Here is a 27,783-nt window from a genome sequence, read left to right as displayed (position 1 = left end):
AACAGGGAGTAAAGAGTTGTTAGTTGCCATTTGACTGGGGGCATGTAGATGCCTAAGGTAGCTATAGGTTTTTGCAGAAGGTTAGCGAGGGCTGCATTACAAAGGACCACCGATGGGTGGCTTAAACACAGAAAGCTTTCATGTTCAGATGTCCAAGATCGAGGTGTCGGCTGCGCTGCTTCCTTCTGAGGGCTCAGAGGGAAGCGTCTGTTCCAAGTCCCTCTCCTTGACTTGTAAACGACCATCTTCTCCCTGTGTCTCTTCATACTGTCTTACCCTCTGTGTGTTCCTGAGTCCACATTTCTCCTTTTTATAAGAACACCAGTTATATTGGAGTAGGGCCCACCTTAACATCCTCATCTTAACCAACTACATTTGCAATGACCCGATTTCCAAATAAGGTCACATTCTGAGATATGGGAGGTTAGGACTTCAATATATCAATTTTAGAGGGACGCGGTTCACCCGCTATGAAAAGAAACCATCCAAAAGAGATATGTCAAAGAGAGTGAGACATCTAAGAGATGAAGTTTAGAAAAAAGAGAGGAGATCTTATGGAGGAGACTCTGTTTTTACATCTTCTTTCTCACATGAAGCTCCACCTGTGACAAGCAGGGCTGGCCTTTCATGCCCACTCGTGTTGGGGCAGTGGTGGAGGTGGGGACAAGGCTGGAGCCTCTCACCATCCTGTGGTTTAGGCGTGACTCTCAGAGAGGTGAGGATGTTCCCGCCATGCCCCACCTGTTCCTTAGACAGAAGACAAGAAAGTGAGCGTCATCCTTAAGCAAATGTCAGTTAACTGTGTGCCAGTACTTCTCCATGGACGATCTTTGCCCTCGTGGAGCTTTCTTCCTAGTGGGAAAGGCAGAAGTAAACAATAAACAACAAATAAGTAAATTCCCTAGTAGGTTAGTAGGTGGTGAATGCGATGGGGGGAAAATGTAGAAAAGGATGGGAAATTAGCAGTTTTAAGTAGAGCAGTCAGGCTGGGCTCCCTGAGAGGATAAGGTCAGAGCGAGGACTTGAAGGTAGGAGGGAGTTCGCCTTCTGTGTGTCTTGCAGGGAGAACACTCAGGCTGAGGGGCCTGCGCCAACCAAGGCAGATTGGGAGCTGTCAGGAGGCCCATGTGACAGGGCAGAGTGAGTGAAGGAGGGCTTTGTGGGAGAGGAGGTCAGAGATGTGATGGGAGATGGACCATGTTGGTCCCCGTGGACTTGGCTTCCCCTGGACATATTGGAACAGGGATTTGAGCTGACCAGTGACATTTTATCTGACGGGCATGAGAAGGCGCCCTCTGGCTACAGTCTTGAGAAGAGACTGGAGAGGGGTGGGGCCAAAAGCAGGGGACCAGTTCAGAGGCCACTCAGCATTTCAGAGGAGGGTGGGGTGGCTTGGGCCAGAGTGGTGGCAGCACAGGTGGTTCCTCCTTAGACTTGTTTCTCACCCCAAGTCGTTGAACCCAAATTGCCTGGCTGATATTCTCCTGCATAAGTGTCTCATTCTGGCCCTTGACCAAGTCTTGGCTTGTACTATTTAGATTAGTTTCTGGGATTGACTTCAGCTCCATTTTCCCATCTAATTATTGCTGAAAAGCAATCTCCCCCTCCCCCAAACTGAATTTCTCATTACTGAGATTTTTGACATCAGTGGTAGCATTCTTCCTGTGATGTTGCAGGGGCATTTAAGGGGGCCCTTTTTCATTTCTGACATGGAGCTAAGGCGTTTGTGAGCTCCTATACCAACCTGAGGATCCCACATCATTTTTTAAAAAATCAAAGACAGTCTCGCATCAAATCTTCCATAGCCACCCCTCAGAATCCTTAGCTCCTACACTACCAACAAGAGTGTTTACATTCTGCACATGTCTATTGTTGTGGCAGCTCCCAGTCTCCCACTTGGGCGAGTTGAAAGTGAAACCGTCTGTTAGTCTGAAGCAAAGAAAAGAGCTGTTGTGTCTCCTGTTGTCTGGCTGCTGCCAGATACAGTAGCGATTTTTTTCTTCTTGGACCCTGGAGCGCCAGTATGTAGGATCTTAATAACACATAGGATTAATCATACTATTAAAAATGGAAAATCCCACTGAGGCTGTCATTACGAGGACCACAGACTGGGCGATTTCAACAACAGGAATCTATTGTGTCACAGTTCTGGAGGCTGGCAGTCCAAGATCAGGGCGTCAGCAGGGTTGGTTTCTTCTAAGGACTAGAGGGAAGGAGCTGTTCCAGGCCTCTCTCCTTGGCTTGTAGATGGCCTTTTCTCCCTGTGTCTCTTCACATTGACTTCCTTCTGTGTGTGCCTGTCTGTGTCTCCAAAGTTCCCTATTCCATAAGGACACGTGTCATATTGGATGAGGGCCCACTTTAATGACCTCACTTTAACTTGACTGTCTCTGCAAAGATACTATCTCCTCCAAATTAGGTCCCATTCTGAGGACACCAGCACAATGAATTGGTTGGGGAGCGGGGCACAATCAATCTGGAATGACCCCGTTGCACTCGATTTCCTGTCGCCATTGGGGCCCCAGGCCCATATGCCACTGCTGGGCTTTCTCTGTAGTGCGTTTTTGTCAGCAGTCTCAACTTTTCTAAGGCTTCATTTGTTGAGGGTGAATTCTGGTCATGTGATTTAAACACCAGTTTGTGAGTAAAGAATAATATGCGTTTCCAAATAATGACATTGACTGTACTGTAAATTTAACATAATTCTAAAACAGAGTTCTAAAAATCCGTCTGGACAGTGACAGCATATTTCGAAGAAGTACACAGCTTCTAGGAGAGGTAGTATAGTTTACTGGTTAGAAGAACAGACAGCTAGACTGCCTGGTTATCATTTACCCATTTACCAGCTGGTTAAGCCTAGGAAAGTTACTTAAATCTCTCTTTGACTGAGTTTTCTTGTCTGAAAATGTATACATTATAGTACTGACTTAGAGTTATGAGAATTTCAAAGGCTAATCTACGTAAGGAACACAGAAGAGTGTCTGGGACACAGTAAATGCTCAATAAATGTTTGATATTACTATTTGTAGGGTGGCTGCTTTGAACGAGGTTACTCATTTGAGTAAATTAGGTCTGGTGTGTTTGTCGAAACATTATCTGCTAATTGTAGAGACCACTTATGTGTTTCCAGGGTACAGCATAATTTGATCTGAGAGGATAGTTCTTCTTTGTCACTAACAATATGCAAGCTTCAAAGAAACATGAGGATTACCTTTAATCACTTGAGTACATGTAACTCTTGTTTAGAAACAGTTAACTCATCTAATTTGGTGCTTTTCAATGTATTTTCTGGCTCCTGGAGTCGTGGTTTGGGGACCACAGGGTGATGGTGGTGGCATTAAGTGTGTGAGGGTCAATGTGACATCAGTTGCACCTCAGGCCAGACACCCCACCTCAATCAGAACAGATCCTCTGTTATCTATGTTATATATTATAGTTCTGGATAAAATTTTCTTTGCAAGAGTTCTACTACTAAAAATAGCGTGAAAACCACTGGCACGGTATGTAGATTATTCATATTCTCCTGCCCCCTGTTGCTTTCATTCTGTGTATACCCCAGGGATGCAAGTAATGTTAATATTAGCCTGAGCAAAACATAATTAGAAAGGTAAATCTACTGCAAAAAGTAATATAGCATAAATTAAATAAATTAAATAGAAATCAAATCAAATATAAAGCAATGCATTCAATTATCTGCATCACTGCCTGTCTGCTCTAACATGAATGTTTGAGAGGAGATGAATTTTCTTTCTGGGCTAGGGCCAGAGCTGAGCCAAGACCAGTGAATTGTGTCAACCCCTGGAAGGATGGCGCTTGACCTATTGGGCATTAGCTAAAGGCACTGCCATTTTGGTCAGCTAAATTTTCAGTGTCAGTAAGCGTACCCACTACCTATCTTCATTGTTACTGCATGGACTAGCCTTTGTGTGTGGCTGGGAACACCTATGTATAAGATACTGTTAAATGGTCTTATAGGAACAATTTTGTGGTGAACCCTTTATTGGAAAGTTATTGGTTGAATGGACTCCCATGAGCCTGGCAAGGGAAAGTGCATTTCTGTTTAAGGAAGGTTTTAAATTTGGAGAGCAGACATTAGCACACATAGCTGGTGCTGCTACTAGGATCAGAGGCAAAATGGATACAGACCCATCTTTGACACCCTCTGCCCTTCTCTCCCCAACATCTCAAGTCTGCTCCTCGTTCTCTGTGTTATACGCCACTCAGACTTACCTCCCTTCAAAAGATCCAGTCTCCGTCCAGCCAGTGTGTAGAATTCTCCAGGCAGGATTCCACATGCTGTTCCACACTGTTCCCATCCAGCACACTGATTTTTGCCATATTGTGACTCCTGAATTCAGAAAAGTCTGCTGCCACATGCCCTACCATTCGTCGCCTCTCATCTCCTCCCTCTGGGCGGACCTCAGCTCAGCTAGGACACTCTCCTCTGTTGAATGTAGGTCTAGAGTGGGAATGGCTTTTTTTAGAATGTACCTGCACCAGTTCTGGGGGATTTTTAATTGAAATGAGTTTACTGTACTTAGAAGTCACACATTGGTGGAGGTGATAACATTCAGAACCAGTTCTTATGGTTGAAGAGCAACAACAATCAGCAAATTGATGAGCTTGCTCTGAGACTTTGCAACCCCTGCTATGGAAGCTTTTCCTGACCCCCCTCCCCTACATATTCCAGAAATCTGACAGTGCCCCTCTGTAGCTCACCATTTTACCAAGTCACTACAAGTCTAGTACTTGTAACTTTGTCTTTTTGCATTTTGGGCTCCTGTCTAGCAGCAGTGAGCTGTTGAGGGCAGGAAACCATACCTCTAAGCTCCAATTTCCTCCCTTACTAGGTGCCCAGTAGATACTGGAAGAATTAATGAGTTTGTGAATGAATGAATACACGAGAAGCTCTAGATGCTCTTGCTGCTGTTCAGCATCATCATCAAAGGACCCCCCTTTCTTCTCCTTTCCGACTTCTATCCCTCTGTGCAGGCCCTTGGACCTCACAGCTGGGTTTTTGCTGAAGGTGCCTGCCTGGTTTGTCACATTCAGTGTTTCCTCCTCCAGGTCATCTCTCATAGTGCTGCCCAGTTAATTTCCCAGAAAAAAATCCATTTCTTTCATATTGTTCCCCTCAAAAATGGAATGATTTCCCATTGCCTCTGGGATAAAGCTCAGAACTCCTTAGCCTGGCATTCAATACTGACTATAGCTTGTCCTTGATAGTCCTTTAAAAATTATTTTAATTGTAAATATTCCAAACAAATTGAAAACTGTAACAGACACTCATTTTCCTACCACTGAAATTAAACAAATGTTAGCATTTTCGCCATCTATTTTTTAAATAAATAAGCAAGCAAACATTACAAATGCAGGTAGACCTCCCACTCCTTTCCTCCCCCCTCCCTTTCTATTAAAAATAATAATTCCCCTTTTTAACTTTATCTCTCACAATTCACCATGTGAACCTTTTGGCCCAGTTGGGTTCATCTTCTCGGTGAAATTGCTTTCTTCTTTCTTCTTGCTTTGAGGCTCAGCTCATTTTCCACTTCTTTCAGTTAAGCTTTCCCACCAATCCCCTGATTTCTAAATTGCTGTGCAAGTTATTGCTCCATTGCTGGCGTGGAGACAATATTCTACCAGTGACAGTTTTTATGCAGCAATTTCATCCTGGTATTGGGTTTCTATTCCCCTTATAGTAATTTTTTCGTCTTGCTTTATATTATAGTTGACTGTCTGCATGAACTTCTTCTCCATTAGATAACAATGTTGAGAATAAGGTCTGAGTCTTAGTTTCGTTCACTCATTCACTCTGCAGATATTGACTGAGTGCCTGAGCTCCAGGAATTGTTTTAAGCACTGCAAATACAGGAGTGAACACAACAGATAGTTGCTGCAATTGTGGAACTTATATTCCAATGGGGGGAGGGAGAAAATACACGAATAAATGAATATGCCAAGGTGAATAATGCTAAGGAGGAAAAAGAAGCTGGGGAGAGCCTAAAGAGTAAGGGAATTCTATTTTAGATGTACTTTAAATATATGTATCTCCTATGTGCTCCACCTCACTGCCAAACACAGAAGTGGCTCAGTACATGCATATTGCTTGAATTGCACAGTGTGCCCAAATAGGTAATATTTGATTACCTGCTTGTGAAACACTACCCTATGTAGACCATCCGTCTTGAAAGGTAGTTGCAGGAATGTAAATTCTAATCCTTTGATGCCAGGAGCACATCTGGGTTGTGCCGTCACCCTATCAGTGTATGTGTGGAAATGATAACAGATTTTAATACTACTTCAGTAGAGCACAATTAAGGAGGGGAAATCTGATTCCCAGTAGTGTATTAATTCCACTGTCAAATGGAACCAATTTGGCATCATCTTTCCTAATGTGCTTCTTCAGCCATTGGGCTGACGGAAGGTCCATGTTTCATAGTGTTCCCTATGTGGTGGTATTGAACTATGATGCCAAGAAGACCAATGTCCTCTTTCTAATTCTTCTAGCCTCCAGGAAAGGATAAAATCCCTCAGCTTGTCACTTAAAGAAATCACTGCCAAGGTAAGTACCTTTTTATGCCAATTTTCTAAAGAAATCTCTGAAGTTTTCTCTTGACTTAGTTTCGTGTCTAACTCACAGGACACCTGGGCTTTGGAAGAAATGTGGACTTGGCAAAGCCATTCTACAGGCCAAACGATGAGCCAAAGAGCCAGGGGCGACGGCTGTTCCCATGGTAGAGGTCCCAACCTGTGGTCCCCATGGGAATTAACTAGTTTGGCCTTTGCTTCAGAACAAGCTGTTGATGTTGGGGAATGGAAACGACTGTGCTGTGCACAACCAAATGTCTTTGCTTCAAAAGCCTTTCTGGATGGGGATAATCTGACAAATTAATTACTTTTCCTCCTGGAAAGGCAGGGCTCAGGTTCCCCACAAACATACGGAAATGGTATGTTGTCCTTTGTGTTTTAAAGTTTTTAAGTTGACTTCTGAATGATTTTATCTGCCTATCTTATCTGCCATTTGTACTTCATATCAGAAGCTGAGTCTGTGTAGAGATAGAGCACTCTTTCATATTCTCTGGGAGCACACAGTCCATTCAATTAAATAGTCAGTGTCACGGTTAGTTAGGATAACCACAGTTTCCGAAACAGAGCCCTTCCCTACAGAGATAGTGCTACCCGACTGAGTTACTGGAAACTGTGTGGTAGGAGCCATTACTCCTTGAATTATTGCTAAATGTGTGGCAGAGAACTAGGTATGAATGATTAATTAGTTGTGTTAGGTCTGGGGATCAGGGGTGCTTATAAGATGATCCAAATGTAAAAAGAAGAGGTTTTGGAGCAGAAAGCAACGCAGACAAGAGTCTCCTGGCCTGGAAGGAAGGTTTTCTTGTTCTCAGTGCCCAGGGAAAGAGATCAGGAAGAGCTCCTATGGTCTTGCGGATCACCACAGCTAAGCTTAGACTGCCGATGTGTTGTTGGCAAAAATGTCCAGTTAGTCTGACCCTTTTCCCAGTTTCTGTGTCTAATTCATTTCTGAGAACAGCATTAAAAGATTTTGCTAAAAATCACACAGCAGCAGTTTGACGGGCCGTTATGCCCCGCATAAAAGGAGAGCTTCCTGTTAGGGGTAAGTCTTATCCATTAGACAGCATTGGGGCCAGGGCCCCGGGCATGTTTGAACCCTGCTCTGCCTTCCTGGAGAACTTTCCACGAACGTTCACCCAAAGAAGAAGAGCAGGATGAGACTCAAGGCTCTGCTTTATTCCGGGCAGCGCGAGGACCAGAGTCCCCAGGCAATTCTGGTAAAGGACTTTTGTCTTAGGCTCCCATGCTGGGCGGGGCCAAGACCTTTTCCCCTGCACACCTGTAGGGGCAACAGAGACAGATTTGGTTTACCAATTTTGTTGTATGAATCAGGAGAGGGAGTGTTAGAGAGCAGACCTGATTTCTGCCTGACAAGTCACAGCAATGTCGCCCGCTAGTATTCATGGCCCTATCGATCTCTGCCACTGTGACCTCCAGGCGATGCCCAGGGAGGTGAGGGGAGGCCGCAGCTTCCTGGATGGGGAAGGTGATAGATGTATTCCTTCTCCTGTGTTTTCTTCTGTAAATATGTGCCATGTATCAGCGTGGCCTAATTTCTGTGTAGAATTAAAAGGTGGAAGGACTTGGGTTTGGGTGTATTGAGTATCAGAAATAGTGTGTGTGTCATATGAATGAGTCTGTATTCCAGCCGTGAGAATGCAGGTGTGCATGTTACATAATACAGATGGTGTTTATATATGTGTGTGTGTTTTTATGACATTTAATATTGTGTTCACACACATATGCCCATAGGCACACGATGCTGCCACTTGCTGATGCTCTCAGCTACTGTTAAAGCTACTGGCTTTGCCCAAATGCCAAAAGTGGTTAGCTTTGTTTGCATACCTTCTCTAATGCATTTATAAAGAACTTATAATTCCCTTGCTTTTCCATAAAATTAAGGAATTCATATTTAGGATTTTAAAATGTAAATGTAAAAGCTCCATTTGATAATGAGTTCCTCAGGGTCCAATTTTATTTGAAAATAAAAGGAAATGCAGATTTCCTGGGGCGTGTATGTGTGTGTATAGGGGTGTGTGTGTGTGTGTGCGCACATCCATGAATGTGTGTGTGTATGGGGGTCACATATTAGTCTACAGAGAATTAAAGAAAAACTGCCTAGTCACACAAAACAAACTTCTGCTTTGAACTTGATTGGCTGGTGACCTTGAAGTAGAGATTGCAGCTTGGCAGTTTTCTTTCTTTATAGTATTAGATATATAGATTTGATATTCTTTCCATTCCTCCCTCAAAGGGAGGTGGAACCGTCCTTCCACTCATTATATTTCTTCAACTCTTATGGGGTTACCCAAACCAAAGGTAATTGAGGGATAAATGAAATGGAAGAAATAGTTGGAAATAAATGAGATATCTGGAGATTGGTAGATATTAGATTACATCCAGCAGCGCCTGAAAGAATGTGCATTGCCATTTAATAAGATTTAGAGAGGTTGTTTCATATTAATAGTGACAGCTTGAAGGATAGATTTGCTCAACAAAGGAGAAACTGACCCAGTTATGATTAAGAGATACTGTTAACTAAAATGAGAAACGCAGGACATTCATTGGTTGAGACATAAGAATTATGGCTGGTGTTAGGGAGTTAACAGAAATGTTTTCAGACTTCCCGTGACATTCTTAGACGAATGGGAGGGGATGTGCCAGTCATCAGGCATCGAGCCAACTTGAGACAGTGCTGGGGGGAAGGTGTTCAGAGTGTCTTCCTTCTAACTCCCAGTTGTGACTTCCTGACAAATCTCAGGACTATCGAAAGGGTCTCGAAATTAATCTCTTTGGACATGTAGCTGTTCAGTAATGCTGGTACAAGCTTTGGTTTGGAGGCTACCACCCTGTTACCTTCATCGAGAGTGAGTTTTATGGTGGGACCGGCCCAATGGCACAACAGTTAAGTTCGCACATTCTGCTTCTCGGCTGCCCAGGATCATCAGTTCGGATCCCGGGTGTGGACATGGCACCACTTGGCAAGCCATGCTGTGGTAGGCGTCCCACTGCTATAAAGTAGAGGAAGATGGGCACGGACGTTAGCTCAGGGCCAGGCTTCCTCAGCAAAAAGAGGAGGACTGGCAGTAGTTAGCTCAGGGCTAATCTTCCTCAAAAAAAAAAAAAAAAAGAGAGAGAGGCAGTGGGTTTTATAAAGAGATTTAGGAAATTACAGTCACTTAATGGGGAAAAAAACCATGTTTAAGGCCATGGGAGATATGGCGTAGCATTTTAGGCAGGATGGGTGATGTCTTTGATTCTAAAAACAATCTCAATTTCAATCTCAAACTGATGGTAGCTAGTAAGATCTAGAATCTTCTGGGGAAATTAAATTTTATATTTTCTCTGGGCTCTGTGAATCCAACTGGAATCTTAGATTTTTAGCAAGAAAAGAGGAATGCTTCCAGATAACATCCTTTGTGGATCACCCAGTCAACTGTGCTGTATGCTTTTGTTGAACTGGAAGTTTTTCTAGGTAGCTCATTAATCTGAGTAGAGATATCAATTGAATATGTGGTTTTAGCTTTCAACAAAAGAAAAAATTTGCGATGTTTTAGCTTCAAACAAAATGAAAGCTATCCGAAGACATTTGATAAAAAAGAAACGGAAATTTAAGATTTTTGCTATTTTTGAAAAAGCAAAGAAAAATATAGGAAGTGTTTGGAGTGTCCTGGAAAAAGAAATGGTAAAACCTGCAAACCTCACTGAGATCCACTCACTGAATCGATCAAATCTGACTTGCCAGCAAGCATCTACCCTCAAAGTTTCATTAGACAGCATCTCTGAGTAATTCAATCTCGCGTGCCGCTCTGCCCTTGGTCTCAACGTCTGTGCACCTTATTTACTGCCTACCATGTGCGAACACGGGGCCAAGTCCCTGCTCACATTGATCTTGTATCCTAGCAGAGAGAGACAACAGAGAAACAAAGGAATTAAAATAAATAGTGTGTCAGCTGGAGAGGATGCCATGGAAGAACATCGAGCGGGGAAAGGCGGAAGGGGAGGGCGGGCAGAGGGGGCTGCTGCTGTACCAGGTCATCAGCAGGCCTTTCTGCCCAGGTGACATTTGAGCAGAGCCCTGAAGGAGTGAGTGGGCTAAGCCAGTGGGGCAAGAGTGTTTCAGAAGGACGGAGTCAGTGCCTCTGGGGCAGGGGCAGCCACAGTAGTGAGGTGGTTTTAGTTTGTGGTTGCGCCCTGTTGTGTTAGCTCACGTCTGTTTTGTGTTTGGGTGTGGGGGAAGGTGTAGGACCTGTGTTTGGAATATGCCAGTGCTGCTTTATTGATCTTTCCTTCCTTCCTTTTTTCCTTTTTCTTTTGCTTTGTTGGCTTTTTAAGAACTCCCCTCCACTTTCTCTTTATCACCCCTCTTAATTACTTATAAACCCAGAAATCTCTGACCTGGCTGCTCTGTGCCTTCTGATGAATAAACGATGATGGGTGGCTGTTTCTCTCCCTCTAGATCTGTCTGAGTGAGAGACTCTGCAGTACTCTGAGGAAGAAACTTAACGATATTGAAACCCAACTCCCAGTGCTGCTGGAGGCCAAAATGCTTGCCGTATCAGGTAACTGGAAATACAGGAGACACTGAAGCGGGTGGAGTGGACCCATGACAACCAGCACCACATCCCTATTCTGTCCTTGATGAACAGTCTACCTGTTCCTTATGTCGTACTCAGACACCTCAGAGCTTTCCTGGGGAGTCTCACTAAAACCCGTGGAATAAATGGGCAACGCGATCTCCTCATTCAAGGATGGATGAGACTTTGAAAAATACACGTGCACGCACATTATAAAATACGCTATTTGTGTAGGTACCCTATTTTAGACTTCCAGTTTCTGTTTCTTTAAGAGTTTAGATGTACTCTGTATGCCATATAAGTCTAGCTGATGTTTACATAACGTTATGTATCTGCAGATGCTCAAGAAGGATTATTGGATGTGACCAACCCTTCCTGTAGGGGGAAGGAGTAATAACATGGGACAAGGAGATGCGCTCATGTTAACAGTCTAGTCATTGGTGATAGATGTTTGGAGGATCTTCCATGGATCATGGAAGTTAATCTGGTAGTTATTAAGGGGTATGTTTTTCCATTAATCACTAGGTTGCAAACACGAGTCTCTGAGAATAGTATCTTACTCTTCTTTTGAACAGTGCTTTTAAACATGCCTCAGCACTTTTTACTTTATTTTATTTTCACAGCAGCTGTATTAGGAAGGTGGGAGAGATGCTGGGATCCCAACGAACAGATGGGGAGATTGAGGCCCTGGGGTATGTCCTTTGGTTGGGTTTACTCACTCAGCTGAGTGGTGGCAGGTCGGGGTCTAGAGTCCAGGTGTGATACATGGATTTTAGCTCAGTTGCATGACATCCTCCAGGATTCTCTGAGTTTTATAGGTTGAATGAGCCCACAGCTCATCAGCTTCAGAAGAATCATAAAAATTTAACGAAAAGGTATAATAATTACATGTATGGGTTTTAAATGGCATTTTAAGAGGGAATACAATAATTGGCAGCTTCTGCTCTTCAGATCATTAAACAACTAATGTTGGCAGCTACGGAGCAATTTGGTCCCTGGTGCAGTCACACGTGTTATTTACAACCAGTAGAACGTCGACATGTGAATGTGGGGCTTGGCTCTTAACAGCTTCACATGCCATTTACTTGGAATTATGGCCCCATTTGCTCAGAGAAAAAAGAAGATGAACATCATCTTGCTTCTGAGTTAGGGTTTTTGCCTTTCCTAATCAATATATCTTTCCTAGGAATACAGGTGGATGTGTCTCTATTAAGCCCAAAGGAGGAGATGCATCATTCAGGCAGCAGAGAGGTCCCTGTCTCAGATGTGAATAATCTCTTTTTAGAATCCTGGGGAAAATTCTTAAGATGGTATATTGCATACAGGGCCTGGGTTTTCTGTTTAGTTCTTTGATCTGCTGAGAGAATCGGTGAGGCCTGATCAGAGGAGGGATGACCTGAATTAACTGGGATGGGAACTCACGCCTTGACCTCCTGTTTCCTGATTCCTCTTTAGGCCCTTGGTGACCCGGCCTTTTAGTCACTGGGCTAACCCCGTGGGTTGTGCTCTTGGCAGCGGGGGGGGTCATCATTCTTCTGCAACTTCTGCACATGATGCGATTTCTGTTTCCTTTTGAGCTATACTCACGGGAGGGAGGGCCCAAGGAGTGAAAAGTTTCTTCCACTGGGATCCTGACGGGCCTATTGGAGTACCTTCGGAGTGGCAAACCCTCACTCTATTAGACAGAAGCCACAGGACAAACTCTCCAAGAGAAGCCTTTCTCTATTTTGTGCTCCCTGTGAGAATGCTGAGGGACAATGCCCTTGAGAGTCTTAGAAGCCCTGTTGAATGGAGAGGATCTTAAGATTCTTAGAGGGCCTTTCGTCAGTCTGAAACTTTCTATGATTCACTGTCTTAGATCTCCCATTCTAGATTTGATCTATGCACTGGGGCCCTTCCTTAATTTGAGAGGCATTTGCTATCTGCAGAGGCTGGGAATAAGAAACAGTTTTAGGGCTGGCCCGGTGGCACAGTGGTTAAGTTCGCATTGGTTAAGTGGTTCTGCTTCTCGGCGGCCCAGGGTTCGCTGGTTCAGATCCTGGGTGCGGACATGGCACCACTTGGCAAAAGCCATGCTGTGGTAGGCATCCCACGTATAAAGGAGAGGAATATGGGCACGGATGTTAGCTCAGGGCCCGTCTTCCTCGGAAAAAAGAGGAGATTGGCAGAGTTAGCTCAGGGCTAATCTTCCTCAAAAAAAAAAAAAGTTTTATTTTCAAACTCAGCAAGTCCTAGCTTCTTTATATTTATTAGTGTATTCTTTAACTCATCTCTCTTTTCTTGCATTTTATGGGCTGTGACAAGAAGCCAGTAGGCCCTTCTGTATTCTGCCTGGAATCTCCTTGGCTATGTGGTTAACTTCATGAGGATTTCTGTTCTACCTTACTTCAGCTTGTTAATGTTACCAGCCTTTCTGTCACTACGTTACAAGGGTCCCCTTTCCTCCAGCTTCCAATATTTTTCTTGTTTCTTTTTCAGCCTTCACTGAAGCCTGTTAGGCTTCTGCCTGCCACCTGGTCCCAATGTCAATGCCTCAGATTTTAGGGGTTTGTTCTAAGCAGCACTCCACTTTCAGATACCAAAATCTGTTCTTATCATCAATTCCTGCATACTGAACCACCTCAAGACTTAGTGACTTAAAATATGACCAATCGTTTATTCTGCCCATGAATCTGCAATTTGAGTAGCGCTTGGCAGAGATAGCTCAGATGGCTCAGCGGGGGCTGGAGAATCCACTTCCAAGATGGGCACTTATATGACCAGCAGGTTGGTCTGTCTGTTGGTTCCTGTCTATGTGAGCCTCACTATATCCAGCTTGGTTCTTTACAACATGGCTGCTAGGTTTTAAGAGTGAGTCTTCCAAGAGACAGGAAATGGAAGTATCTTCATTTTTAAGGCCTGGACTCAGGAACTGGTATGTGTCTCTGTTAATGTGTGATAAATTACCTTAAAACTTAGTAGCTTGAAACAATAAACATTTATTACATCACACGGTTTCTGGGTGTTAGGAATCCAGAAGCAGTTTAGCTGGGTGGTTCTAGCTCAGGATCTCGCACGACCTTCCTGTCAAGAAGTAGGATGGGAATGGTGTCACCTGAAGGCTTGATGGGGGCTGAAATATCTGCTTTCCAAGCTCATCCACGAGGCTGTTGGCAGAAGGCCTTGGTTCCTTGCCACATGGGCCATGCCATAGGGCCACTCATGACATGGAAGCTGACTTCCCCCAAAGCAAGTGATCTGAGAGCAAAAGCAAACAAGGCAGAAGCCACAGTGCCTTGTTAGGACTTAGTTTCCAAAGTCTCACACTGTCACTTTTGCTTTAGTGACTAAGCCCAGCTCACACTCAAGGGGAGAGAAAGAAGTTTCCACCCCAAGAGAGCAGTATTAAAGAATTTGATGGGCACGACCATAAGGGTGTCACTTCTGTTGGATTTATCAGTCAAGCTATCCTGGGGCCCGATTCAAGGGAAAAGGGACACAGATGACAACTCTCAATGGGAGGTATGCCAAAGACTTTTGGGGCCATGTTTTAAAAAGTGCCACAGCAACTAAGGAGGCAGTAGGATTTTGTGAACTGAAGGTGTGGTCAGAGAGTTTTTCAGGCACAGGGAACGGCGTCCAGCACCTACTTAGTGCAGGCCTGGCTCTCGGTAATAAAGGTGCAGTATTGGACAGGACAAGATCCATTCCCTTTGATAGTGATGTTCTGGGTTGGCCTGGATGTGGAGGAAAAGCACGACTGTGTTTTGGGGAGGAGGAGTAGTCTAGATTGACTAGAGCATAGGGTCAGTATCATGGCATGGTAGGAATAAGCTTGTCCACATTGGTTAGGACCCAGATGCACGGGGCTCTGAATTGCAGGCTGAGGATCAAAGCATTGGGGAGCCATCCCCCCCACCCCTTTTCTAAGCAGGGTAATGACATGACCAAAGCCAGACTTTAGGAAGCCCAGTCTGGTACATGGTGAGATAGAGGGGGGAATGTCTGGGGACCGGGAGTCACTGACTTAACTAGGATGCTAGCAATAAAAAAGGAAAAAACGAAGGCTAGTATACAAAACGTTCTGTAGATACTTAGAAGAGCCATGGGGCTATTAATTGGTATTAATATCTCCAGCTGAGTGTGGTACAATGTACATGAACAAAAATAGCTAGAAAGCCCATCATTTCTTCTTGAGTCTAGGTCATATGAGATAAGAAGGTAGACAATGGTAATACATCAAAAGCCGCAATACCTCAGACTTTATTTTGCCTTGTACAACGGATTCTCCAAATTACCGGCAGTCCATTTCTTAGCTACTGCCCCTGCGGCTTTCAAGTGTTCTATAATATTAATATATCTTTCTCCCTTGTCTTCACCGACCTATACAATCTTGACTTAACTGCATCTTCTTCATCTCTTTTCTTTCCCTTCTCTTGGCAGAGAATGATTTCGTTTAAATTATACACTCATCTTTCTCACTGTATCCAGGTAGGTTCTGTTGTCACCGTCCTTCCCAGAGAAGGAAAGTGCATTCCTTTAGCTCTGTGCATAGAGGCTTAGAAGGAGAAGCTGACCCGGGCAGACAGATCTCTTTTTTTGAGAACAGAGGCCATCCAGTGTAGGAAATACAAGCTTAGGCTTTGGATCTGAGAGGTCTGTGTTCAAGTCCAGCTTAATCACCACCTGGCTGGGTGACCTTGGACAAATTATTCACCCTTTTAAAGTCTTGTCTCTTCATCCATAAAATGAGGATAATAGTAACACCCATGACATTAGTTTGTTATAAGAATTAAATGCAGTAGTGAATTAAAATAATGTGATTTATTAGTATAGTAATACATGAATCACAAATCTGAGCATGATGTTTCCTTGCATAGAGTAAATATGTGCTTCCCTAGCAATTGTTAGCCGTGTGTCTGAGTGGGAGGGGATTTGGCCAGAGGCTGACTCCTTGAGCCGCTGTCACTCACTGATGCAGGTTCCTGCCTAGTGTACCGGTAGGAAAAGGGCTGTGGTGGCTTCTACACCCCTCATTGCAAGGTGGCTCTAGCCCCAAATGCCGATGCAGTCTCCTGCCTGCTGAACTACGCTGGGCCCCTCATTGATGGTGAGGATTGTTTGTCCATTTGGTTTTCAGTGCTGAATTCAAAAGCGTGGAGCCCTGCTGGGTCCTCTCCCCAGGCCATATATTAACCTTAGCCCTGGAGGTCTGGTCACTGTCATGGCTGGATTCTGCCCAGTAAGATGAACCAAGAAGAGCATCTTCTCGTGGCCCAGAACAGGTCTGATCTAACTGCCCACTTCAGGCCCCTTTCCTTCAGGCCTCTCTAAGGTTTCTGGGTCAAGGTTGAGAGGCTTCTTTGCACAGGAGGCAGCCCCAGACCCACGTCGTTGAACTGGCTGTCTGAAAAGGAAACAAGAGCAAATTTCTCAAAAGGTGCTCCACAGAAGGGAACTCAACCCAGACAAGGGCTCCTTAACCTCTTTGCTGCCCTCACTGAAAGCTCTACCCTCTGGCCCTCTGGGGGCAAAGTGAGGGGACGGCCTCGGAGCCCTCTAGAGAGTGTGTGGGTGTGACTGACACAAGCTCTGTGGTTAAGATGTCAACATTGGAAGTATGGGCCTATCTCTGCTCTTGAACCGTTCTGGGCCTTGCCCACCCATTGACCTCTAGCAATGGGCACTTTTGTCTTGAGCTCAAGTTCAGTCCCACCCTCTCCATGCCAGGCCCTCCTCACAGCTGTGTCCTCCTCAACCCTTCTCCAGTTCCCAGAACTTTTCCTGCCCAGAAACAGAAGATATTTATGTGGTGGTAACCCACACCTATGACTCAGCAACAAGCATCTTTCTGCATGTTGTGTATCCTTGGCCATCCATCTTGGACTCTGGGTCTGCACTGTTGTGGAGACACAGTCCTGAATGGGGCCCCAGCTCCTGTGACGGGGCTCTACCTCTGTCTGTGCTCTGTAACCTGACTAATATCCCAGTATTCATCTGGCATGGGGCCTGTCATGCTCTAGCCATTTCCTCTCCCCTAGGATTAAGGCTCAGCTTTCAAGTACCTGGCCTCTGATATTTTTCTGACATTGACATCATGCATGCATTTCTGGCTCCAGCTTTCCTTGCTTGAATCATCTACCATTATTGATCTGGTCCATCTGTTGAGTCACCCTGCTGTATTTTTCTTCGGCTTTGCCTAATGCCTGGCACTCAGGAAATAGTCCATAAGAGTAATTGTTTTTTAAAAAAATGGATCCTCATTTGTTGATTGCTGATCCCCAAAATCTATTTCTGTACTTCCTTTGGGTCTCCCCTCAGTTTGTGGTACATTTTCTCTCCCACCTGCCTCCTACTATCTCTTTCCAAGGAACAAACAGTTCAGATAATCATTTATTCTTAAATAGCATATCAAGATGTCTCTGGTACTCCAAGCCAATTTTTTTTTAAAAGATGGTTTTATTCAATTTGACTTTTTCTTTGTAGAGAATAAAACCTGTCTACTCTTAGAATGCATTAGTTACAGATAAATGTGTCTAAATGGCAGCCTGAAATCTTCTTTCTTAGCTTATGATTTGGGGGGAATAAGAACATTCTAGAAATAAACTATGTTTTCTAGATAAGCACAAAATGTTTCCTTCTCTCTAGAAAATGTCTATGGTTTAGATCATTGGCTGGGGGGAGATGATAGGCCCAGTAAACATATTTCAAAGATGATGTCTATCCAGTGTGTAAATAACAACCCTCCAAATGAGAAGAAGCAGAGGGGTTGATTCAGAGCTTGCTGTGGCGGGGGAGTCAGCCACCATCACTGTGTTTGGCAGAGACTGCAGGGCAGGCAGAGGAGTGGGAAAGCTTTGTAGTGGAAAAAAAGAAGGCTTCAGCTGTGATTGGAGGCTGCTGGCCTGGGGAAGTTGAAGGCAGGCTGACTAGAGCATCCTTTGTGATTGGTTAGCGGGGCATTTAGGCTTTCTCCGGTTGGTCCTAAATTGGAAGCAGAGACATAAATTAGGGAAGCTGTCTGTCAGTGATCAAGTCCTGGCCATTTTGGGCCAATAGTTACAGAAGTTTTTGTTTAGCTTCCTGGATTGTCACTGGAGACAGCAATCTGGCTTTCTACAAGTCTGCCTTAGAGCCGGCTGGCCTCCTGGGCTGGTTATTGTTGATACATGGGTTGATTTCCTGGGCAGGTTGTGGCTCAGGCTTCTATTCTATACATGATCTTGCCATTGTCTGTTCATATATTTAGTCTCTCCCCAGGTACCACATTTTCTTAAGCTGTTAGAAGCTGTTTTACATAAAATCTGGTAGGTGCCAGTGCTGTGTTGCCCCTCGTCTTCTCTAGGGAATGCGTGGACGTCTAAAATGTTTGATGTGCAAAGCCAGTCTCGGGCCTTGCTCACAGAAAATGCTTTCACTGTCTCAGGAAATTATGGTGACTGGAAGAAAGAAGCAAAATAGACAGAAAATGGCAAATTCCAGCTGCAGGAGCTTCCAGGGAGAGGTGGAGGGCAGTTGGCTGCGCTTGTCTGTTGGACAAAGGCCCCAGCTCCCAGCAGGTGGCCCTGATGACAGTACTGAGGGGGGGGCTTTGAATGCGGTCTTGCCTAACCATGTGGATTTGAGCTTGGAGTTCCTCAAAAGATCCGGTGTCATGCCAGGAAAAAGTTGCAGGACTCTATTATTTGTAGAATCTGGTGGTTTTCAGCACTGGCTTTGTTTCTTTTTCCCCAGTAAAGTATAACTCAAATCTGAGTAGGTAAAAGTGGATCATTTTAGGAGGATCGTTATAAACAAAAATGTCTGTGGACCCAGGCAAGTCCCACGTGTGTGCAGTGTCTCCCTAGGCAAAAGGCATAGTGAGGCCTGAGGACAGACCAGAGGAAACATTGTATCTGAGCACAGCATCCGTCCCCCAACCCCTTTGTGCTCCCTCCCTCTATGGATGATTTGTGGCCATGTTTTGACCAAGTCCCTTATGGAGCTGTATTTGGTGGAATAGGCACTAACGTGAGGTTGGAAGAACGAAGTTCAGTTCAGCAACCTCATGTGGGATTTTAGAACTCCAAAACGTTGTGACTTTGGGAAAGGCCCCCTTCTGGGTCTTAGTTTCTTCAACTGGAAACCAAGAACAATCATAAGACCCCCTTCCCAGATTGTTGGGAAGACGAAATGAGACAATTCATATAAAGAGAGCTTTGTAATCTATAAAATCGGACTCTCCAATAATGACCTCAAAAAATGACCCTGAGATACTATGAAGTGGGTGGGGGGAGGATATTGAAATTCAGAGATGCTGAGGATAAAGTTAGAAAGACCAGAGTGGGTAAAATCAGCTTCGGCTTTGGCATACACCTAGAGGTTTCTAATTGTGTTATTTGTAGAATAAAATATTTTGACAGATGCTTTAAAAAACTGATGGGAGGGCCCAGTACGGTTCCCTTGCTGCATAGGCAGCCGCTGTGCAGCATGGTGGCGAAGGCAGGATGTTAATCTCTCCACAAATCCCCCTATGGCATTTAGAGAAGGGCCCATTAGAATTATGGAGATTGGGGTCACCAAGTCACTGAGGGGACCTCCTTCAGCGTTCAGCATTCACTTTTCTAAATTTTCATCGCAGAGCTCTTGGCCGGTTTCAGCAATCAGGGAGGGCTGCATCAAGCAAGATTTACCTCCTGGGCTTGACTCTGAGGCCAAAATGCTTATAAAATATTAACTGAGGGCAGTGTAGCATTTTCTCATGGCTTGGGTTTTGATATGAACTGTCTCTTTGGGAATTTACACTCGTTCTGCATATATAACACTTCTACATCTATCACTATGCATTTTCCCAAGCCGTATTCCTTAGGATCAAGGAAGGGACCTAGGTTTTAATTAGTGATCTCTCTCATGTTTTATTTAGGACCCTGATATCTAGAACTTGAGATGAGTTGTAGGAGGGTCTGAGGATGTATTTCCAGCGAATCTTCTGTAACATACACCTGCTCTGCGTATGTAGCCTCTTCTGATTTGCTTTTAGAGGTCTTTGCTCTCTGAATTATTCTCGGGAGGAGATTGCACACTGTGGCTTATTTTGCCTGGTATCTGTGCCTACCTGACTTTTTGGTGAACCTCTTGCTGGAAAACACGGTCCAGCAGAAGGGTTGAGGCTCCCTAAGGCCAGCCCAAGAAGGGACATTTGAAGTCATCACATTATGCCTGTGGCTGCTCTGCCAAGAGGTAGTCACACCTCTGGGACTGGGCCTCCCACATGCTCCCAAGAGCATGGAGTGTCCCTTGAGCTTCTTTGCGGCACTCCATAGGCAGCTCCCCCCACAACAGCCTTAACGTGGTCATTGTTCTGGATGGAAATCACAGATGCAGGAAATATTTTAGTTGTGTTTCTATTTACAACTCAAATCTTGTGGAAGTCCAGCCTGCTCTCCTTATCAAGACTTTGTTTTTCCTAAATAGGTCCAAACTCACTGGCTTGGCATTTTGGGCCCTTTGCCATTTGGATCCAACTTCTTTGTCAGTCTAATCTCTGTCTCAGCCACATGTCTCCTGCCACCCGTTGAAGACAAGATCCTTTGCCCTTCAACCAGGTTTCCCATTTCTCCTTTTGGAAACCTTGCATTCTTTCCTCATGTAAACTTCCTCTGTCTCCCCTTCTGGAACAATCTATCTTCTCTGAGCTCTCCTAGCGTGTGTTTACCTATGTCTTACACAACATCTTACCTCCTTCATTTAATGCTCTCCCTCCTGGAGAGCAGGGCCCGTGCCTCGTTCTCTGCTGTCTTTGCCTGCTACAGCGATGGACAGAGAATAGTCTCAAAAGACATTTGTCCAATCATGGAATTGAAAACTATGGATTTCAGTGACAGAAATCATACACGCTGGGTGTTCAGAAGGCTTTTAACGTGGGAAAGCATTTTGTAACCTTTCCCACATTTATTTCAGGTTGAAATCTGCCCATTAAATAATAATAATAAAGAAGTAAACAGCACAGTTTGGTACATAAGAGGAGGGATTCTGGAGTCATGTCTGAGTAGGAAACTTCCCTGTATTTCGTTGCTATGCAATCGTCAGTTAGAGATTTCATTTTCTGGATTTCAATTTTCTCAATTGTAAAGTAGCAGTAACAGCATGTGTTTCAGTGATACCCCATTATTTTATATACTACTAGGAAAGAAACATTACTGTCAATTAAACAGTGAAACAATGCTTTCTGTGCCTTAGAATTCTTATTTTACACTTAATGCAATAGCTCTTTTAGCTATATTTAGGCTTTTGAAGAATCACATATTACTCTTTAAAAAAGGAAAATGAATTGGTTGACGTTTTCCTAAAAAATCTTCATATTCAGAGTCTGAGGGTTCCGAAACACATTTCAACTTGAAGTAGTCGAGGCTCGTGTTTTCCACACATTATCATCCTCTATGTCAGTGAAGCTATTGGTGATGCAGCTTTTTTTCCTCTAAGAACGAACTACTGGTTCCTGTAGAATTTTCTGCCAAGCTGCTAACTCTGTCGTTCAAATTTTAAATGCTGGTGCTTTCCTGATCTTACAAATCCACGTCACCAGAAGGTTTTCAGGCAACAGCCAGGACTCAAATGGTCCTTAAGTCGTTTGTCCATTGAAGCGCCAGGGGGTTGCAGATGGTCAGCTAGCTCCCCAAGAATAACAATCACCTAACATCAACTTCATCCGGGCTATCTCCTGGCTGATAGCGACTGTGGATACATCCCCATTTCAGAGATGTTAACATGTAGAAAAGAATGTGCCTCTTAGAATAGTGAAGACAGGGTATAACCTCCCTCCCAGGGTTGTAATGTGGTTTAAAGGAGAGAAGGTTTGTAGCTATTATTGCAATTATGCTTATAATAAAGTCTTAGGAAGGGTAATGGAGCCCTCTAGAAACGATAACTATTTATGGAGCACTCATTAATGTGATATATTTATTAATTTATGGTATAATTTTCATATTTAAATTTTCCCTAATATGTTTTTTCCTTTTTTATTGAGATTTGATTTACATTTAATGAAATGCATGGATATTAAGTGTACAGGTCTATGAATTTTGACCCCTGTGTTAGCAGCAGCCCTATTAAGATGTTTTCATCACCCGGAAACATCCCTCTTAGGCCCCTTCCCATTCATTATCCCCCACTTCCCCAGACAGCCTTTGTTCTGATATCTTTTACCATGGATTAGTTTTGCCTGTTCTAGAACTTAACAACGATGGGATAACGTGGTAGGTACTCTGTGTCTTTTTCTGAGATACTTGCATGTCACTGTGTATGTGAAGAGTTCGTGCCTTTTTTGTGCTGAGTAGTCTTCCATTGTGTAGACATGCCATTGCTTCTGTGTTCTTCTCTTGATGGACATTGAGGTTGTTTCCAGTTTGGGGCCATCATGAGTAAAGCCTCTGTGAACGTTTGAGTACAAGTATTTTTGTTTACATGTTTTCATCTCTTGGGTCAACATCTAGAAGTAGAATTGTTGGATCAAAAAGGAGGTGTATGTTTAACTTTATGAGAAACTGGCAGAGCTCTTCTGAAAGTGGTTGTACCATTTTATACTCCCACTATGTATGAGAGTCCTGATCACTCCACATCCTTGCCGGGGTAGGCAGTTTCAGTCTAGTTAATTTGAGGCATTTGAATGGTGGTGTAGTGAAATCGCTATGGCTTTAATTTGCATTTTTCTGGTGACTAATCATCAAGAATACTTGTTCATATGTTTATGGGCCACTTGTATATCTTCTTTTGTACAGTACCAGTTGAGTCATTTGCTCACTTTTCAATAAGGTCATTTGTGTTTTAATTATTAAGTTGTAGGGGTCAACTTTGTCGGATATAGGTATCGTAAAACATTTTCTCCCAGTCTGTGGCTTGCCTATTCATTTTCTTAATGGCACTTTTTGATGAGTAGAAGTTTTTAATTCTGGTGCAGTCCATTCTTATCCATTTTTTTCTTTTATAGTTAGTGTTTTCTGTGTCCTCTCTAAAGTTTTTGCCTACTCCAAAGTCAGAAAGATATTCTCTTCTATTTTCTTCCAGAAGCTTTATAGTTTTCACTTCTACATTTAGGTCTGTGATCTATCCCTAATTAAATTTTGTGTATGGTTTGATGTATGTCTAAGGATAACGTTTTCCCCATATAGCTAGCTAGTTGTTCGACTAAGCGTTTGTTGAAAATACTCCTGTTTCCTCATTGACTTGCTTTGGCACTTTGGTTGAAGGTTAATAGTCTGTGTGAGTGTGGTCCACTTCTGGACTGTCTACTCTATTAATCCATTTGTTTATCTTTTTATATGCCAATGCCATACTGTCTTGACTTACTGTAGCTTCAGTGTTGGTTTGAAATCAAGTAGTATATGTCCTCTAACTTTGTTCTACTTTTTTTTTTTTTTTTAAAGATTTTATTTTTTCCTTTTTCTCCCCAAAGCCCCCCGGTACATAGTTGTGTATTCTTTGTTGTGGGTTCCTCTAGTTGTGGCATGTGGGACGCTGCCTCAGCGTGGTCTGACGAGCAGTGCCATGTCCGCACCCAGGATTCGAACCGACGAAACACTGGGCCGCCTGCAGCGGAGTGTGCGAACTTAACCACTCGGCCACGGGGCCAACCCCTAACTTTGTTCTACTTTTTAAGGATTGTTTTGGTTTATCGAGGCCTTTGCATTTTCTTTTACATTTTAGAAAGCTTGTCAGTTTCTACAAGACTCTCATGAGATTTTGATTGGAATTGTATTGACTGAATAGATCAATCTGAGGAAAATGGAAATCTTAGCAATATTCAGTTTTCCAACGTATGTATATACAGTACCTCTTTTTAATTATTTAGGTCTTCTTTCATTTCTCTCAGAAGTTTTAAAAATGGTTTTCTGTGTAGAGATCTTGCACATGTTTCTTTATCCCTATGTATTTTGAGTTTTAAAATATCTTGTATATGGTATATATTTTTAAATCCACCTGTCAATTGTTTGCTGCTGATATTTAGAAATACAATTGATTTTCGTATATTGACCTTGTATCCTGCAGCCTTGCTAAATTCAATGTTACAAATATTTTGCTCAGTGCTTTTACAGATGTTTATTCTTGCAGCTCCATCTATGATGCAGGTGTTAGTGTGATCATATTTATAAGAAATTTGAACTGACATTACATGTGACAATTTCTTTGCTCGAAGTCAGGCAGTTTGAATAACAGGGGGACTAGGATTTGAATTTAGGTCTCGTCTGACTCCAAGGTCCAGTCCTTTCCACCCTACCTTAATATTTCACCTCTTTGACATTTGGGTATTTGAAGGAGTGATGCCATGTAGCTTCCCTGGGTTTCACTGGGGCATTTTTGTGTCATCAAGGGCATGAATTGGCCAATGGAACCCTTAAAACAGAACATAACAAGACTAAGATGATAAAGAGACTGGTGGCTTCCTAGCTTCAAGAGGACAGTCTGTTTTTCCAGATTCCTCCACAGAAGACTGTCAATGCAACTGAATGTAGTTGCAAAGTTCAGTCCCCTTTACTCACACTGTTGGTGCACGTTAGCTGTCGCTAAATCTTCCATGTGTGGGGATGCTGTAAAGTTTGTTTTCCCTCCTTCTCTCCCACAATGTGCTGCAGGAAACCATTTCTGTACAGCGAAGGAGCTCACAGAGGAGATTAGGTCATTAACATCAGAGAGGGACGGGCTGGAGGGACTCCTCAACAAGCTGTTGGTGCTGAGTTGCAGGAATGTCAAAAAGCTGGGACGTGTTAAAGAAGATTACAACAGCCTGAGAAGAGAACTGGACCACGGGGAAGCCGCCTACGGTAAGTAGTCACAACTGCGGCCTGGCGAAATATTCATATTTATTGTATTGTGTGGCCAGGCGGGGCGTTCTGTGCTTCATGTGAACATTGTCACTGTGAAAGGCATCCTGGAGCACACAACAGTATTCCTGGAGGATTTTTTTGGCAGCAGCCTTTGCAAATAGGGTAGAATTTCTTGTCAGCTTTTGTTTTGCTATCACATGTGACATCTTTTCTTTTTCTGTCTTGTTCCCCTCCTCTACTCTGGATTTGCTAATGGGCTGGTGATTATTTAGAGCAATCTCTCCCTTGGCACGGGTCTTGCCAATTTTCTGTTTGACAATTATCTTCCTTTCGCTTGTTGGCTCAGTCTTCTGGCTCGCGCAATCACAGACGAAAGCAGGGCGACTCTGAGAAGACTGAGAAAAGACCATGAAGCGGCTTTTCTGTGTGTGAGCTTTTCCGAGAGCTTCTTTCCCCAGGAAGAATGATGTAGACATGCCAATGCTGCCTTAGCCCAAGAATCTGCTGGTCAGAGGAGTTCAAGTATTCTTGTGTTCTTTTCCTGACCAGTTCTTAAGATAATTGAGGTCACCTCGAGGTTTGCTCCCTGAGGGATAGTCTTGGAAGATGCCAGTTCAGTCCAAATCGGTAAAGTGAAAACCTATTTCTTAAAAAAAAAGTAAAGGATTTCTGATGATTCAGTTTCCAATATGCGGAAGGAAATCATAAGAAGAAAATTCAGATTTAAAATATATTCGATGCTGGAACCTGTTTCTTCACCAGTAAAATGAGAAGAATAATATCCATCTCATAGGCTGATTAAGTGGTACAGATTAAGTGGGGTAACTTACAAAGATCCTGAGTTGTGTGTGTGTGTGTCTATTTGCCTCTGTAATACTCTTAGGAACTAGAAGTGACGTGACTGGAGGGCAGGGGTCATACGTAGTATGTCATGGTCCCTAAATAAATGTTGTTTACTAAGAAAACGAAAGACATATGCACTAACAAGTGACTATATGTACAAAGTATGCTTATTTAAAAAGAAATAAGAAAAAATGGGGATATTAGGTAGCCAGATTCAAAGTAGGGCTAAAATGTTGCATAAATTGAAGTAAATGAATGCTAATATTTAAAACCAAATAAATATGAAATCAGCTGGCAGAAATAGGTGCGTCATTTCGCTGTGAATACATTTTGTTTGAAAGCCTTGCTAAATTGTGTCGAGAGAGGTTTCTTCACAGAGTCTTGTGAATCACACATAGGGTGTTTAGTTGCCATTGTGTCTTCTTGGCAATGGACACCTCTAAGTTGGCTCAACAACTCGGAGCGTCTTTTTTTCCACTTTTGTAGGTCAAGCTTTGTTTTTGCCGAATATGTAACTAGAGACGGTGTGTTTGAGCCTTAATATATAACTATAGTACTGAGCAGTGACAATATGATCCCCCAAGATGTAACAGTGTGGTTTATTACGTTATGATAAGAATGAACATTATATATATATATTTTTTTTCTTTTAAAGAGTTTATTTTTCCTTTTTCTCCCAAAGCCCCCCAGTACATAGTTGTGTATTTTTAGTTGTGGGTCCTTCTAGTTGTGGCATGTGGGACGCTGCCTCAGTAGGGCTTGATGAGCGGTGCCATGTCCGCACCCAGGATTCGACCCCGCAAAACCCCAGGCTGCCAAAACAGAGGTCATGAACTTAATCACTCGGCCACGGGGCCAGCCCTGAACATTATATATTTTAAATGAATTTTTGCTATTGACTTTTTACATGCGTCAACAATGAAAACTATGAAATTTCTCATGTTACCACCACATAATTTTTGGCGCAAAATGGGGAATCTAGTATATCTAAGAATAAAGAAGATGTAAACAAATTTGGACAAATTTAGTCCAGCAATATTTTCATTGGAACAGTTGAGCTCTGGAAAGCCATTAATATCTCTTTAAAAAAAAAAAGAGCTGTACAGTATTTTTTGAATCTCATCTTTGTCACTTCACTATTTTCAAAATGATGAATAAAACATAAACAAATGGAATGAGAGATTGTTACCATGGATGATTCTAAATTGCAGATGGCTCATTACTGTTGTGAAGGTGATCTTTATGTTTTATGCTGGGGTTTAGCTGAATCAGCTGCCCTTTCTCTAAGCTTTAGGCTGAAGCTAATTTTTAACCAACCCGAGGTGACTTGGCTTCAGGTGAACCAAATTAAAAATCTTGGGTTAGTGAGAGTGTGGGAGACAAATAAATAAATAATGAATTCCTTAGCAAATTGAAATTTTTATCTATTGAAATGTAATAAAACTAGGCCAAAATCCATATTCTGTCATTTGTTGGATTTTTTTTTTGTTTTTTAGATTTTAGTCTTTTCCTTTTTCTCCCCAAAGTTCCCCGGTACCTAGTTGTATATTCTTCGTTGTGGGTCTTTTGTTGGAGTTTTGAGAGTTAAAAATTCAGGAGGAGCTCTGAGCTCGTTTAAATGTAGAGCAAATACAAAGGAATGGTATGTATATAAATGTACGTACTGTGAGCTGACTCCTTTTGCTCTTAGATAAAACATTTAAAAATAAGACTATGTAAGAAATGAGCAATATGTAGTGCTATTAAAAACAGATTTTGATTTCCAGCAGTGGTTGTAGAATGCAACATTCAGGGGAAAAAGCAATTCAGGGATGGACGAGCAACTCCATAATAATGGGGACCCAGGCTCTTCTATTTTGTTCTCTGTGCCCCTCAACATGGGATGTGTGGCCCAAGATGGCTGACCCAGCCACGTGTATGTCCAAGTCCATCCAGGCACTCTGTTGCGATAGCAGAAGAGGAGATGTACAGTCTTAGGAGGCAAGGAGCAGTCTTTC

The 27,783-nt window shown here is 43.1% G+C and overlaps 1 protein-coding gene across 9 annotated transcripts in view; it reads left to right on the top strand.

Moving 5' to 3' along the window:
• DISC1 (DISC1 scaffold protein) overlaps nt 1-27,783 on the top strand; it is a 347,047-nt gene that overhangs the window by 123,608 nt on the left and 195,656 nt on the right. For 6 of the 9 annotated variants that reach the window (XM_070568817.1, XM_070568801.1, XM_070568810.1 and 3 more), the window contains exons 7-9: nt 6,508-6,562; nt 11,048-11,150; nt 24,752-24,940. In XM_070568817.1, the coding sequence (XP_070424918.1) occupies nt 6,508-6,562; nt 11,048-11,150; nt 24,752-24,940 (347 nt within the window). Of the gene's footprint in view, nt 1-6,507; nt 6,563-11,047; nt 11,151-11,503; nt 11,650-24,751; nt 26,500-27,783 lie in introns of those variants that run through there. The other 3 variants (XR_011524952.1, XR_011524953.1, XM_070568859.1) reach the window with 3 other exon arrangements.

This window comes from Equus przewalskii, chromosome 1 (genome assembly GCF_037783145.1).
Source record: "Equus przewalskii isolate Varuska chromosome 1, EquPr2, whole genome shotgun sequence".
Classification (NCBI taxonomy): Eukaryota; Metazoa; Chordata; class Mammalia; order Perissodactyla; family Equidae; genus Equus; species Equus przewalskii.
Note: the sequence above shows the minus strand (reverse complement) of the source record. Positions and strands in the feature narration are given on the sequence as shown.